This window comes from Coturnix japonica, unplaced genomic scaffold, assembly GCF_054131305.1.
Source record: "Coturnix japonica strain WE unplaced genomic scaffold, WE-NBRP24 Scf062, whole genome shotgun sequence".
In the NCBI taxonomy this organism is placed as follows: Eukaryota; Metazoa; Chordata; class Aves; order Galliformes; family Phasianidae; genus Coturnix; species Coturnix japonica.
In genome coordinates this window covers 583,812-602,013 of record NW_028188965.1, presented here as the reverse complement: position 1 = coordinate 602,013, position 18,202 = coordinate 583,812, and the positions used below count along the sequence as shown (strand labels likewise).

The 18,202-nt window shown below is 47.4% G+C and overlaps 7 protein-coding genes across 7 annotated transcripts; 3 read left to right on the top strand and 4 right to left on the bottom strand.

Moving 5' to 3' along the window:
• Nucleotides 1–494: 494 nt before the first annotated feature.
• LOC146751721 (scale keratin-like) lies at nt 495–1,457 on the bottom strand. Its single transcript, XM_085533746.1, has 2 exons — nt 1,316–1,457; nt 495–1,114 (listed from the first exon to the last, which is right to left on the bottom strand). Exon 2 carries the CDS (start codon nt 1,091–1,093, stop codon nt 731–733), a length of 363 nt encoding a protein of 120 aa, XP_085389872.1. The 5' UTR covers nt 1,094–1,114; nt 1,316–1,457; the 3' UTR covers nt 495–730.
• A 575-nt stretch (nt 1,458–2,032) lies between these two features.
• Nucleotides 2,033–3,165, top strand: LOC146751720 (scale keratin-like). Its single transcript, XM_085533748.1, has 2 exons — nt 2,033–2,119; nt 2,229–3,165. The coding sequence occupies exon 2, from the start codon at nt 2,251–2,253 to the stop codon at nt 2,611–2,613; it is 363 nt and encodes a 120-aa protein (XP_085389874.1). The 5' UTR covers nt 2,033–2,119; nt 2,229–2,250; the 3' UTR covers nt 2,614–3,165.
• Nucleotides 3,166–4,584: 1,419 nt separating this feature from the next.
• LOC107324465 (scale keratin-like) lies at nt 4,585–5,271 on the bottom strand. Its single transcript, XM_015884501.3, has 2 exons — nt 5,079–5,271; nt 4,585–4,969 (listed from the first exon to the last, which is right to left on the bottom strand). The coding sequence occupies exon 2, from the start codon at nt 4,945–4,947 to the stop codon at nt 4,585–4,587; it is 363 nt and encodes a 120-aa protein (XP_015739987.2). The 5' UTR covers nt 4,948–4,969; nt 5,079–5,271.
• A 793-nt stretch (nt 5,272–6,064) lies between these two features.
• On the top strand, nt 6,065–7,049 carry LOC107324466 (scale keratin-like). Its single transcript, XM_085533743.1, has one exon. It carries the CDS (start codon nt 6,085–6,087, stop codon nt 6,445–6,447), a length of 363 nt encoding a protein of 120 aa, XP_085389869.1. The 5' UTR covers nt 6,065–6,084; the 3' UTR covers nt 6,448–7,049.
• A 1,562-nt stretch (nt 7,050–8,611) lies between these two features.
• On the bottom strand, nt 8,612–10,911 carry LOC107324388 (scale keratin). The gene is made up of 2 exons (XM_085533744.1): nt 10,571–10,911; nt 8,612–9,502 (listed from the first exon to the last, which is right to left on the bottom strand). The coding sequence occupies exon 2, from the start codon at nt 9,479–9,481 to the stop codon at nt 8,984–8,986; it is 498 nt and encodes a 165-aa protein (XP_085389870.1). The 5' UTR covers nt 9,482–9,502; nt 10,571–10,911; the 3' UTR covers nt 8,612–8,983.
• A 978-nt stretch (nt 10,912–11,889) lies between these two features.
• LOC107324387 (scale keratin) lies at nt 11,890–15,034 on the top strand. The gene is made up of 2 exons (XM_085533745.1): nt 11,890–12,573; nt 13,165–15,034. The coding sequence occupies exon 2, from the start codon at nt 13,186–13,188 to the stop codon at nt 13,633–13,635; it is 450 nt and encodes a 149-aa protein (XP_085389871.1). The 5' UTR covers nt 11,890–12,573; nt 13,165–13,185; the 3' UTR covers nt 13,636–15,034.
• A 240-nt stretch (nt 15,035–15,274) lies between these two features.
• Nucleotides 15,275–17,424, bottom strand: LOC107324391 (scale keratin-like). Its single transcript, XM_015884371.3, has 2 exons — nt 16,748–17,424; nt 15,275–16,190 (listed from the first exon to the last, which is right to left on the bottom strand). Exon 2 carries the CDS (start codon nt 16,144–16,146, stop codon nt 15,664–15,666), a length of 483 nt encoding a protein of 160 aa, XP_015739857.2. The 5' UTR covers nt 16,147–16,190; nt 16,748–17,424; the 3' UTR covers nt 15,275–15,663.
• Between the last annotated feature and the right edge of the window lie 778 nt (nt 17,425–18,202).

Below are 18,202 nucleotides of genomic sequence, written 5' to 3'. Positions count from 1 at the left end.
CAGCGATCCGAGGAGGAACGGGAATTCACTAAATGTAACTAAATGAAACAAAATGAAGAGACGAGAGCACACAAAGTACGTGTCAAACCACGACAGTGCGATGGAAACTCGCTTCTCCTCAGGGCAAGTTGAGACAGACACAGGCACAGAGCGGGTCCGGTCCGGAGCTCCTCCCCACTTCCCCCTTCGGGCCGAGCTGCCCCTCCTCCCCTTCGGGAACACAACGTGCCCACAATGGTAACATAGAACCGGAACATTCAGTCTTTAAGTACCGCTGTTCTGCTGGTGGAGTATCAACAAGAAGCACCAAATTGCTCTGTGTCCCTTTTTAACCCCCCAAACCCCATTAAAGCCACCTCTGCTCTGTCTGTTCCTCATATCAGCTGAGCACAGTAGGGCCCAGTGCATCCCATGACAATGGTTTCTAATTCCCCAGTGACTGAACAACTGATGTGGAGTTTCCTGAAGCAAAACAGAGATGGAATAGAGAGAAATGCATTCAGAAAATCTTTATTGTGCACAGCAAGGCTACAGAAAGGGAAAGAGAACAAGGGAACGCCAGGCAACAGGCTCTGGCTGTGGATGGGCAGCATGTGAAAGAAGGGAATAGGACAGTTGAAGCTGATAGCATTGCAACACAGGTCACAGCTGGAGCTGGAGATGCTCAGTGTCCTGTGAAGCGCAGACTATAAGGGATAATGTTGGAGCTGGGTATGTGCAGGGCTGGGGTTTAGCAGGGCCCGCAGGTGTCCCAGAGCTTCCTGCTGTAGCGGGGCAAGGGGCAGGGGCTGCAGGCAGAAGTGTAGGGTCTGCCAAAGGTGCAGAGGCCCCCCGAGCCCTGAGTGGCCCCGGCGCCGTAGAGGCCCCCCAGCCCCAGGGAGCCCCCAAAGGCGGGTGCTCCGGAGGAGCCCACCACGGCTTGCTGGGGGAAGGAGCTGAGGATGGGGCCGGGGAAGGTGACGACGACGGGCGGTGGCTGGATGAAGGCCGTCGAGTCGGGGCACTGGCGCGCGCACAGCTCGTTGCAGCTCTCAGCGATGGGCTGGGGCACGGCCACGCTGGTTTTGGGTGGGCACAGGTCGTAGCAAGACATCTTGGGGTGAGAGAGATGAGCCTGCAGTGCAAAGACAGAAAGAGTAGAGCTGTGAGTGAGGAGATGCCCAGGCAGAGATAAGCCCAAGAGCAGAGTCTGCTCTACACACAGCAGGACCAGAGCATCCGCAATTGATTCAGGGCCATGGTCTCCCCGCAGCACCCTGCACTCCTGCCAGGCAGATCCACACAAGGACCAGCCAGAGGAGGCCCAGCCACTCACCCTTTTCCCAAGCTGAGCCAGGAAGCAGTGCTGGATGCTGGTGCTCACCCAGGGCGCTGCTTTTATGGGGGCTGGAGAGCATGGGGAGGAGCTGGTTGTGATGGGGGCACGTGGCTCTCAGAAGCCAAGCCCCAATCTGCCATGTGCATACCATGGGGCTGTTCTGCTGATGATTTTTCTTTGGCAGCCCCCAGCCGCTGTATCAGCCCCTGCAATTGTCCTGCTTGGATAATGGCCAGCCTTCTGCTAATGTGCAAATTAGGACTGCTGCCCTCACATTCTCAGCCTGTGTAAGAGGGAAGAGAGCATGACACATGCTTGGTAGCAGTTCCATGCATGCCACAGCACTTCCCCAAGGGCTTGGTTTTGCTGTGTCCTCATGCCAGCTGTGCAGAGCATCAGGGAGGAGCAGGTGACAGCACTGGGCAATTGGAAGGTTTGTCCCAGGCATCTTCCATGCCAGCGTCTGAGTGACAAACACACTGCAGTTGTTATCTGCAAAGGAGTGAGGTGATGAAACACCAAATCAAAGGCAAATCTCTCAGTCACTGCCTGCTCAGCACCACTCATTATGTCCATGAAGCAGGAAGAGTAGGGAAGGCAGTGAAGGGGCCTGTGCCTGTCCAGCCATGGGCTGCTGATTCAGGGAGGGCAGGGGCAGACCAGCCTGACCTCAGCACCTGGGAGTGCAGCCTCTGCCCATTGGCCCAGTGAGTGATGAGCTGTGGGACAGCTCGTATAAAAGCTGGGTCTGCACTGAGCTCTCCCAAGCACTGCTCTGGCCTCCTCCTCCTTGGGAACAGGGTAAGTCTGAGAGCACTTCTCCTGCTGCTCCTGACCCAGGCCAGCTTCAGGCCCCTGTGCCTGGGCTGCTGCCATCGGCTGCTCTCTTACACTCTGTGCCCTGTTGCAGAGCTCCATCCCATCAGCCCAAGATGTCTTGCTACGACCTGTGCCCACCCAAAACCAGCGTGGCCGTGCCCCAGCCCATCGCTGAGAGCTGCAACGAGCTGTGCGCGCGCCAGTGCCCCGACTCGACGGCCTTCATCCAGCCACCGCCCGTCGTCGTCACCTTCCCCGGCCCCATCCTCAGCTCCTTCCCCCAGCAAGCCGTGGTGGGCTCCTCCGGAGCACCCGCCTTTGGGGGCTCCCTGGGGCTGGGGGGCCTCTACGGCGCCGGGGCCACTCAGGGCTCGGGGGGCCTCTGCACCTTTGGCAGACCCTACACTTCTGCCTGCAGCCCCTGCCCCTTGCCCCGCTACAGCAGGAAGCTCTGGAACACCTGTGGGCCCTGCTAAACCCAGGCACAAGACTCTTCTGCTCTTCCTTCCTCATCCTGTGAGCTGATCTGTAATACCTACTTTGTCTTTCTTGGTCCTGAGCTGTGCCCTGTGCTGGCCACTGCCTTGATGATGCCTCAAGAAGCACTTCTGGAGCCCTAGGCACCTCCATCCTGCCTACGACTGAAGAACGTCTTTGCTATTATGTCCATTCCTGTCTTTGCAATAAAATCAATCTGCATCCAAAGTTTGAATTTTGGACTTTTCTTCTGGGGCACACTGGCTGCAACAGGACTCCTTTCTCCCGCACATGGTCCCCACACTTGGCCCATAACAGGCTTTCAACCCCCATCTGAACCAGGCAGTGTTTCAATGGGTCATACCCCCTGGCCTTATCAGCTCTGGCTCATGCTGTGTTGCTGCCCATCTTGATGAGCCCTATTTGAATGTAGGCTGCTCTGTAACCAGCAGGAAATGTACCAACAGGGCATCTGCAAATCCACCATCCCACTTCCTCAGGGTCTTCCCCAACTCACATGGCCTCAGAAATATCCCTTCCATGCCCAATCTGTAGGCACAGATTGAGTTGAAAGGGAACTTCTAGAAAACCATCCACTCAATTTGTGTCCTCAAGCTGTGCCACTCCAGCCCCTACAGACAATCACTGGGTATCATGAATTAGAAGGGAATCCATCCTGAAGATAAAGTCTCCAACACCTGACACCACTTTCATCCTGAACATTCACATGGAGAGCACCTGTGCTTGTCCATCCTCTCATTGCATAGATTCTTTTTAAGAACTCAGATAGCTGAAAATCCCCTCACGAAGCATTAAGCCATTCCCTCACATCCCACCAACTGGCACAGCAAAACATTGAACTCAGTTTCTAACAAATAGGAGAAGATACAGTCAGAAATGCTTCTAGTCAATAGCAGATATTTCTCGTCTCCTCTTCTAACTTTGTGTTAAAGTTTATGTCAGCTGGATCTTCTGCTCTTCAGGCCATATTCCTCCTAAACTGCATTCAGTGCACTAATCATAGCCTTGATCCAGACTTTCTCACAAAGATCACAAGTGACTTAGTGAAAAAGATGACCCAAAGACATCATTAAACACAGAGGGATCAGACCTTCATGCCACCCAGCCCAAGCTCACTGATCCTGTTTCAGATCTAGTGATTTACACCAGTCTAGAACAAGTGGTCAGCTGTCCCACAGACACAGCACCCCTGCTTTGATCCTACTTATGAATTTAATCTTCATGCCACCAGCAAACTGAGTTGTGAATCAATGTCAGCACACTTTGACACCAAAAAGATCAAAACAGCTGATCCATGCTCATCCTGCTTCCAGGTAATGGCTGATACCATCCACATTCCCAGTGGTCACAGCCTCAAGTCATATGGCTGGCTGATGCTCAATTTGGATACCCCCTGAACATGTGGCTTTTAGTAAGGCTGTTTTCCATCCAGGAACAGGCAGTACATGAATCAAAGGCAGTTTTTTCCACCAACCACTCTCCAGCCTCCCCTGTGCTTTGCTCCAGAGCTCAAGCAGTGCTTCTGCAGTTCTCAGTCCCTTCCACACCCCCTGCAGCCCCAACAAATGGCTGTCTCTGCCATATAAACTCCCCACAACCTGTTGTTCTAAGAGGAACCTTTGATTTCTCATCATCAGCCTTTCTACCTCCCCAGCTGCCACACAAATAGCTGGCTTTTTTTCTGATAAAACAAGAGGGAAAATCGAAAATTTGATGAAGGAAAACTTTATTGATGCCAGAAGGCCTAAAGAATGAAATAGAGTGTTAAAGGCGGGCCATGAAAGAAGATGAAGGCCATGGAGGAAATAAATTGGGCAGGAGGTGCCATCATTGCCAGCAGCCCAGACCTCAGCTGGGTCTAGAGATGCTCAGCACTCTGCAGCACCCTGTGCCCAGAGGTTCAGGCCTGAGGTGATGCTGGTGATGCTGGTTGTGGACAGGGCTTGGGTTTAGCAGGGCCCGCAGGTGTCCCAGATCTTCCTGCTGTAGCGGGGCAAGGGGCAGGGGCTGCAGGCAGAAGTGTAGGGTCTGCCAAAGGTGCAGAGGCCCCCCGAGCCCTGAGTGGCCCCGGCGCCGTAGAGGCCCCCCAGCCCCAGGGAGCCCCCAAAGGCGGGTGCTCCGGAGGAGCCCACCACAGCTTGCTGGGGGAAGGAGCTGAGGATGGGGCCGGGGAAGGTGACGACGACGGGCGGTGGCTGGATGAAGGCCGTCGAGTCGGGGCACTGGCGCGCGCACAGCTCGTTGCAGCTCTCAGCGATGGGCTGGGGCACGGCCACGCTGGTTTTGGGAGGGCACAGGTCGTAGCAAGACATCTTGGGCTGATGGGATGGAGCTCTGCAACAGGGCACAGAGTGTAAGAGAGCAGCCGATGGCAGCAGCCCAGGCACAGGGGCCTGAAGCTGGCCTGGGTCAGGAGCAGCAGGAGAAGTGCTCTCAGACTTACCCTGTTCCCAAGGAGGAGGAGGCCAGAGCAGTGCTTGGGAGAGCTCAGTGCAGACCCAGCTTTTATACAAGCTGTCCCACAGCTCATCACCCGCTGGGCCAATGGGCAGAGGCTGCACTCCCAGATGCTGAGGTCAGGCTGCTCTGCCCCTGCCCTCCCTGAATCAGCAGCCCCTGGTTGAACCAGCAGTGGCCCCATTGCCACCTTGCATCAAATTAATGCTTCGTGGGGCAAATGCATGGTGCTGAGCAGGCAGCGTCCAAGAGAAGAACCTTTGATTTGGTGTTCCATCACCATGACTGTCTAGAGATAACAACTGCAGTGTGTTCATCATTCAGACACTGGCATTCAGGAAGAATGGGAAAGGCCTCCTCCCTGCCCAGTGCCAAAGCCAAGTTCCTGGTACTCCATACAACTGGCACGAAGCCACAGCAAAACCAGCCCCCTGGGGAAGAGCTGTGGCATGCATGGACACTGGCATTCAGGCTATGTCACACTTCTTACACAGGCTGAGGATGAGAAGCCTAATTTGCCCATTAGCAGAGGGCTGGCCAGCATCCAAGCAGAGTAATTGCAGGGGTTGAGAGAGCGGGTGGGGGCTGCCAGAGAAATGGTATCAGCAAAACAGCCCGATGTAATGCAGGAAGAGATTGGGGTTTGGCTGCTGAGAGCCACGTGCCCCCATCACAACCAGCTCCTCCCCATGCTCACCGGCCCCCATAAAAGCAGTGCCCTGGGTGAGCACCAGCATCCAGCACTGCTTCCTGGCTCAGCTTGGGAAAAGGGTGAGTGGCTGGGCCTCCTCTGGAATGAGCTGCTGTGGGGCTCCCAGACAGGAGAGCAGGATACTGGGGGGTGGCGTGGGCCTTACAGCAGTGAAAGAGACTCCAGCCATGCTGTATGCATGGTAGCTTCATGTCATGGGCTAAGATCTGCCTGGGCATCTCCTCACTCACAGCTCTATGCTTTCTGTCTTTGCTCTGCAGGCTCATCTCTCTACCCCAAGATGTCTTGCTACGACCTGTGCCCACCCAAAACCAGCGTGGCCGTGCCCCAGCCCATCGCTGAGAGCTGCAACGAGCTGTGTGCGCGCCAGTGCCCCGACTCGACGGCCTTCATCCAGCCACCGCCCGTCGTCGTCACCTTCCCCGGCCCCATCCTCAGCTCCTTCCCCCAGCAAGCCGTGGTGGGCTCCTCCGGAGCACCCGCCTTTGGGGGCTCCCTGGGGCTGGGGGGCCTCTACGGCGCCGGGGCCACTCAGGGCTCGGGGGGCCTCTGCACCTTTGGCAGACCCTACACTTCTGCCTGCAGCCCCTGCCCCTTGCCCCGCTACAGCAGGAAGCTCTGGAACACCTGCGGGCCCTGCTAAATCCAGACCTTGATCTCCTCTCCTCCTCCTTCTGTACATTGATGTGTGATGCCAATATTGTCCTGCAAGGTCCTTTCTGGGCCCTTTGTTGGCCATTGCTTTGAAGAAGCCTGAAGAAACACCTCTCTTGAAGACCCAGGCATCTGCTGCCTACCTGGATCTAATACACATCCCTGCTGTTTGTTGTGTCCTTTCCTGCCTTTATGATTAAACAAGATTGCATCCAGCACTCCAGTATTTGTCTTTTGTTTTCAGAAAGCACTGTGGGCTCTAGAGCTCCCTTCGGTTGCACATGGCCAACTCATTTGAGCAGGATAGTCTCTCAGCTTCCTTCTGAGCCAGGCTGTGTTTTCTTGGGTTAGAGTCCCTGACTATGGCAGCTCTGACTCACACAGCACCATGACACATTAGGAGATGCCTTGTCAGAATGCAAAGCTGCTCCCCTATCCTCTGTGACTTACATCCCCATGCCTCCTGCAGATTTCCAGTCTCCCTATTTTGAGCACTGCCTTCAGTTCCTCTCTTCCTTTCTTTTCGCCTGTATTACTCCAGAATCTTTTCTCCCTAGTCAGCAGGTGCATGGCTTTTTGCTTTGTTAGTGAACAGAAATCATCCCTTTGCTGTCACTCCCATCTATTAAACTATCTCGCTTTTCCAGTCCCAAAGTTTGATTCCCTCCCCTTTAATGCCAATCAGCTTTGTTCTAACTGCATGTTAATTGGAAAGCTTCTATATGACAGACCAGTGCCATTAATACATACACATAAGGGGAGTTTTTCCAAGCCTAAGCCTTAAGTAATAAACCAGTAACCACTATCCATTCCTTTAATTCTCAAATGATATTAAACACAGACTGAAAGAATATTGTTACATACTGTTTTGCAACCAGACATGACCTCACCGTGAACAAGCAAGCAGCTCAAATCAAGCTACGCAATCGTGTTAACTGGGTGCTAATAGCTCTCACCAATCTTGTTATCTTGGGCTTGGCACTTGCTGTCTAACACAATATGCATCTGGTTTTAGCTGGCTTGCAGCCTGCCTGGCACTCTCAACAAATCCATTGAACATTTAGTAGGAGAAGCTCAAGTGTTCAGCACCTAAATACCTTTTAGAGATGGGCATGAGAATGGGGATCACAGTGTTGAATGGGAGAGAAACAAAAGAAATAGGTGAGGAATCAGGGTTTTGCTCAACTCAAGAGTTACCTGATCCAAAGAGATGCAGGTTGGTGTAGCATAAAGTTGGATGCTAGTTGTTTAGCTCCAGGGAAACCAGCACAGTAATGCCCTTACCTTAAGATGTGTGAGACTGCAAGGCAGCAGTAGGAATGGAAAGACATCTCCTTTCTGGCTGCTTTGGTTGCTTGCCCATTTGTGGGTCCCCTGGTGGAAATCCACATTTTCATCTGAGTCCTGCATATTTCAGCACAGTCCCAGCTTCCTACAGACCCTCAACAAAATATGCTGTATTGCCATCTTAAAATAAAAACAAGATGTGCTATACAACAGTCAGGCTACTTTTAATTTCAACTCATTGCTACTTTCAGCATAGGGCCATCTGACATACCCACATACTTGGGGGATAGTGAAATGACCAATTAAACTCACACATTCACTTTTACATTGAAAGTGCCTGTGAAGTAATCCCTAAAGCAGCTGTAAAGCAGTACTTTCCTTCTTCACTCAGCTGATGGGCTTGGCCTAAACTTCCTTGAGGCAACAATTAGCTCAGCAGTGAAGAGGTGATGCTTGATCACTCCTCATCAGCTATCTATCTTAGAAGTCATCTCCCATTTATCTTCCTCCTATTGTTCTTTTTCTGAGTGTAATTTGAGAGAACCCCAAGCCAGGTTTATCGCTTTATATGTGAACACAGTGATATTTTCTAGTAACTTACACAAGATTTAAAAACAAAAAGAACACCAGCAATAAACTCAAACCAAATATTGGAAGCTTGATAGTTGGAATAATTAGAGATGCAAGATAATTCCATCTCAGTAGCAAAGGTAAATAGCTTCCTTCACTGCAGGACTATGTAAGAGCTACCAAGAGCTCTATCACAAGGCAGTGGGCTGAGAACCTGCCCTGAACTGAGTGGAAGGCACAGGAAGGGACACACACACCCCTATTGGGACTGCAAAGGAAAACTAGAGAGTCAAACAGTAGATACAGGCTTGTTTTATTGTATAGGCAGTAAAGGACACAAGAGCAGGAATGCAACAGGCTCCGGTGGGAAGGAGTCCCATAGGGCTTCAGGAAAGGTGTTTCTTCAGGTTTTTCCCAGGCAGTGGCCAGAGCAGGGCCCAGAAATGACCTCTGGGGACATGGATGGAGTTGAACATGCCTGGCCACTGACAGGGTGCAGAAGAGATGAAAGAAAACATTAGAAATGGGATTGAAGGAGCTATTCTGACTCCACAGCATTAAGAAGAAATTGTTGATGCTCTGCCCCTTATTCAGAAACTCAGCTGAGGATCAGGATAGTACTGCCCATTTGCTGGTTTGCTCCTGTGCAGGGAATATTCCTACATGGCTTAGCAGGGCCCACAGCTGCCACGGCGGTACCTGTTGTACCGGTAGGAGTAAGGGCTGCAATAGCCAGAACCATAGGATCTACCATAGCCATACAGACCCCCATAGCCCAGGGAGGAACCTCCATAGCCACACAGACTGCCATAGCCCAGAGAGGAGCCTCCATAGCCATACAGACCCCCATAGCCCAGAGAGGAGCCTCCATAGCCATACAGACCCCCATAGCCCAGGGAGGAGCCTCCTTGGCCATACAGACCCCTGTAGCCCAGGGAGGAGCCCCCAAAGCCCCCAAAGATGGGTGCTCCTGAGGATCCCACAACTGAATCCTGAGGGAAGGAGCTGAGGATGGGTCCAGGGAAGGTGACAACAACAGGAGGTGGCTGGATCACAGTTGTGGAGTCAGGGCACTGCCGGACGCATGGCTCATTCCCGCTGTCAGCAATGGGCTGGGGGCGGCTGATGCCTCCAATGTTGGTGGGGCACAGGTCATAGCAGGACATCTTGTAGGAATGGAGGTCAGTCTGTGTAATACCAGGTTGACTGTATTAAGCACAAGGCATTATTTGCATAACTATAATCACTACGAAGTCCTCTACCTTTCTTTCAACAAAATAGTCCTTTGAAACACACTAATTCCTCCATATGCATTAGAATTGAAAAAAATTAAAGCAGCAAAACTGTTTTGTGAGATGCTTTGGTGAGTCATTGGATCAGCACAGGGCTTGGATTCCCCAAGAACCCAGTGTGGTGTTACATATGATTTCATGACTCGAGCTCATCTTTACTACTGATCTTCTCTGTGCTGAGCCTTATAGAGTAGGATTATAAGTCACTGACTATTCAGATTTGCTCAGTAACTTGTTTGATGAGACCATGCCAATGGAATCGCAAAGACTATTGTCCCCCATTTCTAAACACTGGATCATGGCAAAGATATTTAGGACCAGTTTGACAAAAGAGCTTAGAGCTCCATATTAAAATGCCTTGTAGCTGATCTCCCCTCCAAATGATTCACTCCCATCAGCACCAAAAAACAGCTCTTCACTGGTTACCTCCTTAAGTTCTCTGCATGATTCCTTATTGTTAATAAAAACCCCTCTCAATTCCTTTGTGTTTTTCCTCTAAACCAGTGCCTAATCTCTGGTAGCATTCATGAACTCATATCTTGAGTTCATTTTAAAGCAACTTGAGTTATCTGGAATAGAACAAATCAGACATAATGGAAGGTCCCCTTCTAAGTGGAAACCTTTGCCATAAACCATGTAGATTTAAGCTCTTCCAAAATTATCTTCTTTATTATCCTGGGTTACTGAAAGTGAAAAAGAGCAACAAGTATTGAACTTGTCACATAATTTGTTCAACTGCTGGAAGTAAACTGATAATCAACTCTTTATGCCCTATCAAGAAACTTTTGGTTGGCTTAGAAATTAAATTCCAGCCCTGAATATGGTTGTGCATAACCCTTTGAATCATTCCCATAGAATTTTCACCTAAAATTTTACTCGTTACTACTAATTAGAGACCCTCCATCATTAAATCACATAGAAAAGAGGTACTATAGTAGCCACAAAGAGCAAATTCAAACTTACCCAAGTTCACCAAGAAGAGCAAATGAAGAGATGAGGTTGGAAGAGCCCTGAGTAGAGAGTGCTTTTATACAGCACAGACTGCCTGAGGGGTGAGAGGCTGGTTTTGTGAACATTAAGTTAATTAGCTGACACGACGCATTTTTTTGGTATTGATACCTCCATAAAGTGATGAAATTCTCTTGCTTTCTGCTTTTGCTTATTGCTCGATTCTGGTTTTCATGCAACAGAACACATTGCATCACGCAAGGGTCTTTGATCTGGAACAGTGATGGGTGAAATGAGCACATCTTTCATCCTAAAACATGATTCATGAAACTAATATCAGTTTTCTGTCCTCTTTGGAGTTGCACCATGTAGTAAGCTGCTTATACATAGTTAATGCTTCTTTTGCTGTGTCATACAATGATGATATTTTATCACAAATAACCTGCTGAGAGTTCTAAGTACCTTACATAAGGCTACCGTGAACAGATGACTTTTGGGTGTTAAAACTTAAATCAAAGACCATTCACAGTTGTTAAAGGGTTTCTGCCACTCTTTCACTTGTATTGCCAATAGGGAAAAACATCACTTTTAAGATATCAACGTTTGAAGTGTCATTGAAGTGACACTAAGCAGACAGATTCCCAGTGAATATCAAAAATACACATTCAGATACTCAAAACACTCAGCTTAGTTTATTCTACGAGTGTGAAAAGGTACATTTTCCTGAGATTCAGTTAATTTCGAGCTTGCTTGATCTTGCATCAAAAATAATGATTGACAGCATCTCTCAGCAGAAAGCAATTATGAGTTGGGAAGCCACGGGGAAAAGAAAATAGTGGCTTTTGCTGAGGTTTCTTTCTTTACAGCTTTATTTTAATACCATATCATTATGATGGTTATCGTAATCATCATAATTATCAACCTAGTAATCTTCATATCACATATTGTTTCTAAATTATGAGGTTTGCCAGCTCCGGAGATTTCCTGTACTGTAATACTGAGAACTGCCCCCAAGTTTTATGAGGGCATTCCAATGGACTTTTTAATACCTTGCAAACAATCATTACCACTTTGTGTGCACTGCGTCAGTATTACACTGAAAACCCAGATGCAAACACTTCTCTATTATGTGAGATTATCACATTAAAATACAGAGGTTAAGGTCATTTGGGTCTTCAAAGTAATCAGTTTGTGGCTTATAACATTTCTTGGAACTTGGAATTTCTATCTGAAATCTCATTTCCATTTTACATTTGTCCATAAGGAATAATCTGAATGTGCTGACATTTAGCAGCTAGATGACAAACAATGGTATGATAGTCACTGCCTTCATATCACATCACAGTAATATAAAGGAAAGTCAAGTTTGATGGAAAAAGCCTCAAAACTCCATTTCCAGAGAGGTTTGTGATTACCAGTTGAAGCATTCCTCTGTTCCCAATAGGGAAAGGCAACTGGTAGAGAACTCTCCAAAAGACACTCCTTATTTCCTGATCATTGCACTTGCCCTGTGATGCATGTTTGAAGTTAGAAGCATTAAGCTTGCAAAAAACCTCCAAGCCTTCATTGGAGCTCCTAAATAAATTTAATTTTCTCTACAGGTAAACCATCTGCTCAACTGATTACACTAGAAGATGCTGTGAATGGATAAATAGAAATTACTGCCCTCCCGTCATCTTAATCATGTACGACTCTGAAATAAGTTGAGTCAGCTTGCTTGATCCCTTGAAGACCAATGAAACAAGAAAAAACTCCTGGAGATGATGGAGAGGTGGTGGAGCGTGCATGTCACGCTATGTGTGGGTTTGAAGTGCCTGCAATATGCAAACAAATAAAGCAAAAACAATTTCAGCACAGAAAGGAACTGCGTGTCCCACAGTTTGGGGTTGGTACCTAATTATGAACTCAAGCACGGGATGCCTAACACCCCCCAGGCAATGGAAGGAGTTGTATAAAAGCTCTCTCTCCTTGAGGTCCTTCTATCCACTTCTCTCTCCTCACTCGCCTTCGTGAACTGGGTAAGTCAGATTTCTTTCAAGCTGCGGAGATTAACTTGTCACAGACCCTTGGTTTGAACTTAGAATCAAGCACTCTTTATATCTGTAGACTGAGGGTGTTCTGTGATTGATTGTTTATGAAAATAATGCTTATTTTATTCCATTTACATGGGAGCCCTCATGAAGCCAGGCTCCAGAAAACAACTTTGAGGGTATTTCAAGCAGTTCTGATTTCCAAGGCTTCTAAAATCTTTATGCTGAAATGGATTCCCTTGACTACCTATGACTCTACATACTATTTTAAGATAAAGAATAGTTCATATACATAGGCAGAATGATGGCAATGTTCGAGTTCTATACTATTGAGTTTGTAGCAAACAAGTAGATTCCAACTAGTACTATAAGACTGAAATTAACTGCAAACAACAAAAAATCACTTTTGAAAAGCACAGGAATTTGACAGTAAGGATAAGACTGTTATTCAAACTACAGTGCAAAGAAAGGATAGTAATAGGATGCACAGTTCCCAGGTTTGTTACAGCTGGACTGCTTCATTGCAATCTAGTTTCTCCATATTACTTTAATGCTAATATAAATGTCTGTGTTTTGCAGATTAACCTCCATACCTACAAGATGTCCTGCTATGACCTGTGCCCCACCAACATTGGAGGCATCAGCCGCCCCCAGCCCATCGCTAACAGCGGGAACGAGCCATGCGTCCGGCAGTGCCCTGACTCCACAACTGTGATCCAGCCACCTCCTGTTGTTGTCACCTTCCCTGGACCCATCCTCAGCAACTTCCCCCAGGATTCAGTTGTGGGATCCTCAGGAGCACCCATCTTTGGGGGCTCCTCCCTGGGCTACAGGGGTCTGTATGGCCAAGGAGGCTCCTCTGTGGGTTATGGGGGCCTGTATGGCTATGGAGGCTCCTCCCTGGGTTATGGGGGTCTGTATGGCTATGGAGGCTCCTCCCTGGGCTATGGGGGTCTGTATGGCTATGGTAGATCCTATGGTTCTGGCTATTGCAGCCCTTACTCCTACCGGTACAACAGGTACCGCCGTGGCAGCTGTGGGCCCTGCTAAAGCCATGCAGGAATATTCCCTCATGGAGAAGAATCAACAGATGAGATGCAATTGGTTCCCAACTGAAGAGCTCCATGTTGCTCTGAATCAAGACCACTGAGCTGTTTCCCTTCACCCCCTATCAACTTTCTCCTACAAATTCTGCTTTCAGTTTCCAATATAATGCTTCTCCCTTCATGTTTCCATCATACCTTGGGTAAATGTTTCAAAACTGCAGATATTATTCCTGGTTGTTTAGATAAACTAAAGCATGGGGAGGAAAATGAATGATGTGAATGTATCCCTTGCTGAAGACCAGTGCCTTATTGTCTTGGAGACTCCGAACGTGTATTAATTTCTTAGTACCATTAAAAGTTTACTGCATCAAACTTGCAAATTTCTGGTGTTCTTCTCTCATATTTCTATCCTATTTATTTGTTTATTAAGAAGCCTGCAACACTGAACATCTACATCACATAGATGAAAGCCCCAAAAGTAAATCATAAAAGAAAGACATACATTTTGAGTCTACAAAAGCAGAGTTCAAGCCCTGAGAACAAAAGGAACAATTGCTCTGCTCTCCCCATAATCCAGATACACATATAAAGATCTTGAATGGAAACAACACCCCAGAAAGGTTAAGGTGGTTTACCCACCAGTTACAGATTAATAGCACTAAAGAAATGAAACTATAGATTCATGACTTTAAATACTTTCCCAACCATTTAGAATCCACTGTTGATTTCACAGAATATCCCAAGTTGGAAGGGACCTATAGGGATCATTGAGTCCAGCTTATGGCAGTTGGGCTGATTTCATCCAGTTGAGTCATTGAGTTTCAGGTATTCACTCCACTATTCAGACACCATCTTTGGGACAGACCTTAGTGAAAACTGACTTAATTTCCTGTCAAACCCTTCAAGAACAAATATTCTCCAGTCAGCTTAATGCAAATTTTATACTCAGGGTGTGATTAACAGCTTGTGTAATCAGGAAATACAAGACATTGATAGAGACAAGAAAAACACAAAAGAACTCCACTGTTTTGATTCATCACTATTAGGAAAACCAACAGAAACAACCAGACCTCCATAAACACATCCCCCCAACACAGAGCTTCTCAGTTCCTCCTACATAGGAACACCTTCCAACTAAAGCCCATGCTTCTATCCCCTTTATATTACAGACCAACCTTCCAGATCCTCCTGGCTTTCTGGCTTCTCCCATCCACAAAAGAACCACACTCCTATGAAGATCCCTTCTTGTTGCAGCTTTTCCCTTTCAACAACCCCCAGCATCCCTCTCAACCTCCTTAAATGCCTTCTTTCCCACCTGAGGGCCTCAGCTGTGGCTCATTTCCCCATAATCTGCTCATCTGAGCCATTGGCTCTTCTATTGTGATCAGGGAAGAACACCAAGTGGCTCATTAGGAAAGGGATGTTTAGTGTGTTTGTTTTCTAAACATTCTATTATTCTTCCATCACCAGACCAGCTGGGAAGGGAAAATTCCTGCTCACAGATGTGAGCTTAGGGCAGCAAAGTGTGTCAATGTTCACTGATGGATTGCTTCAAGTCTTTCTAAAGCTTATCCTACATAAGGATTTATCTTTCTTTCTTCAGTCCTCTGTCTAGGGAGTTTTTCTCCGCCATAGTAGAAATTAAAACCAAAAGTTGATTTATCTGATTCAGAAGAAAATCACTTTAATAAGAAACATTCACAGAAAAGTATTACAGAATGCCAAGAGTAAACACTGGAGTGCAGACAGATCATTCCATAATTATTCTTTGGTTGAACAGTGGAATGTCATTAGATAAGAATCAAGAAAGCACATAGTACCCACCAACTATACACATAGGAGGAGAAAGTAATCAAAGAGATCATAAGTAGAATGCAAGGAGATTAAAGATGCTCTGTGTGCTCCCAGCTCCACTGCAGTGGGATGGGATCAGTCACAACTTCATATCATCTCCTCTGGGACTACTGCTATGGATCAAGGTTGTATCACGGAGTCACTGGATATTCTTCATGTCGGTTATTTCTGCATGGCTTTAGCAGGGACCGCAGCTGCCACGACGGTATCTGTTGTACCGGTAGGAGTAAGGGCTGCAATAGCCAGAGCCATAGGATCTACCATAGCCATACAGGCCCCCATAACCAAGGGAGGAGCACCCATACAGACCCCCATAGCCAAGGGAGGAGCTTCCATAGCCATAACCCCCATATCCCCCATAGCTCCCAAGGCCATACAGACCCCCATAGCCCAGAGAGGAGCCTCCATAGCCATACAGACCCCCAAAGCCCAGGGAGGAGCCCCCAAAGCCCCCAAGAACGGGAGCTCCAGAGGATCCCACCACAGAATTCTGGGGGAAGTTGCTGAGGATGGGTCCAGGGAAGGTGACAACAACAGGAGGTGGCTGGATCACAGTTGTGGAGTCAGGGCACTGCCGGACACAGGGCTCATTGCAGCTGTCAGCGATGGGCTGGGGGCAGCTGATGCCGCAGTTGGTGGGGCACAGATCGTAGCAGGACATCTTTTGGAGATGGATGTAAGTTGCAACACACAGCGATGATGAGACTGAGTAGAAGTCAAAGAAACACAAAGAAACGATTATAGCAAATATTATTGAGCAAATAGCCAGTTTTGCTGAATTATATAAACACAGATTATGTGACTTTCCCTGGGTGACTTAAGAAGTCATTTGACATGATGGTAAAGAACAGACTGCTATGCTGTTATCCCAGTTCCCATCTAGGTAGCCCAGAAATAAGCCATAACATTTCAATATTAAATAAATATCTGTACAAACTTTCTGGGCCAGGATGTTCTCAAAAAAAGCTCTTTTGAAATGACCAGTCCCAAGATTCTGTAAACTCCAGAACATGCAAAGGTTGCCATAGGTTAAATGCAAGGCAGTCAGGATAGCAAGCACAATGCAAGTCCATAATGAACTAATACTGAGGCAATACCTCTGCAATACCCCCCATATGCATTTGTCAGCCCAGAGCTGATGCTCAGTTGTTTGTCCCAATACAATACAGATGCACTCAACAGCATGGATCAGCTAATGTTAAATCCAACATTCAAGAGGTAGCAATAGAGAAGAAGCAACAGTTGAGAAGAAGCAGACTTACCTGAGCCTCCAAGAAGTCAAGGGAAAGGTTTGGAAGAGCGATGAGAGAGAGGTGCTTTTATAGCTGATCAGAGCAACCAGAGGTACAAGATAAACACTTGTTGCCCGCCCATATTCAAACGCAAGTAAGCCATCAAGATGATGACACTGCTTTGTTCGTTATTGGAGTTTACAAGTCCTTTCAAAATTCTCTTGTAAAAGAACCTGAACATCACATTAGATGACGGGGAATTCTTTCATCTTGTGACCTGTTGGGGAAAATGAATACCTGGCATTAATCCATGGACTTCTTTGAGATTACGAAAGAAGGAATTGCGCTTGCTCCCCTTGTATTAACGCCCAGAGAGCGTCTCATGGGTTTATCAGAATAATAAACTGCTGTCATGGACACGTTTTTAGTTTCAGAACATATAATTCACATTGCAGCCTGCCCAAACAGCAGATGAAGACTGACAGTGCAATGTGTAGGAAGATTGGGGGTGGTTGTTGCATGCTTAGCTTCCCCACCCACAGGTGGAGGACCCAGCATCTCTGGCTGTTGGTACCTTTTGGCTGTGAAGGGGACAATTCAGCTCTGAAGAGCAGCAGCCCCTCCAGGCACATGCTTCAGTTCTGCTTTTTACATAGGATAGGATTCCTATGATAGGAAATTGAAATTCGAGCAGAAAAATAGCATAGTCCTTAGGTCTTGAAGGTCTGGGGTTTCTCTTTGTGCACATATCTGAGGGGGTTTCTCCTCCCAGCAGTCAATTAAACTTTGCTTTCAGATGCAAGAATAGAAATGGGGGCAGAAGTGCTTTGAGTTGTTGACATTGATCCTCAGGAATTTGTGACCTGTTATGCTCAAGTCCAGGACAGCGCTGAGCTGGCAGTTTCAACAAGTAGAGAACAATTATGCACTTGGAATGCATTGTGAAAAATAAAGGCTGGCTCTTCCCCTGTTTACAGATGTGTTATTTTAATACTGCAGACTCTATGCCATAGATTTGCATAAATTATCAGGTGGGTCTCTCAGCCTTTGAAGTGGTTGGAAGTTTTTCTGGGTAATTTTTTCAAGCTTCCAGGGAACAAGTCTTTTCAACTGCCACAAGTCATCCACAATGGCTTGAGAATGCATTCTTACAATTAGATTAAATGCGTGTACCTGGATTTAGGAGCCTAGCAATTATGAAATGATATCACATTAAACTATATAAGTCAAGGTCATTTATGTTCTTGCTATAATCAGTTCATGACTGTTTTCTTCCGTGGAGAAATATGAAATGAAACATGGACTTTTCAATAACAGACAGCTTATTAAATGGGTGTAGCATTGTCATCCCCAGTTGTGCATCAGACCACAAAAACAAAGATAATGGAAAAGCTGAAGAAAAGCATTAGCATTGCTCCTCCTCTACCAATAAAGACATGAACAGGGCGATAACAGGAATGAGTTTGATGTCGAAGCATTTGAGAT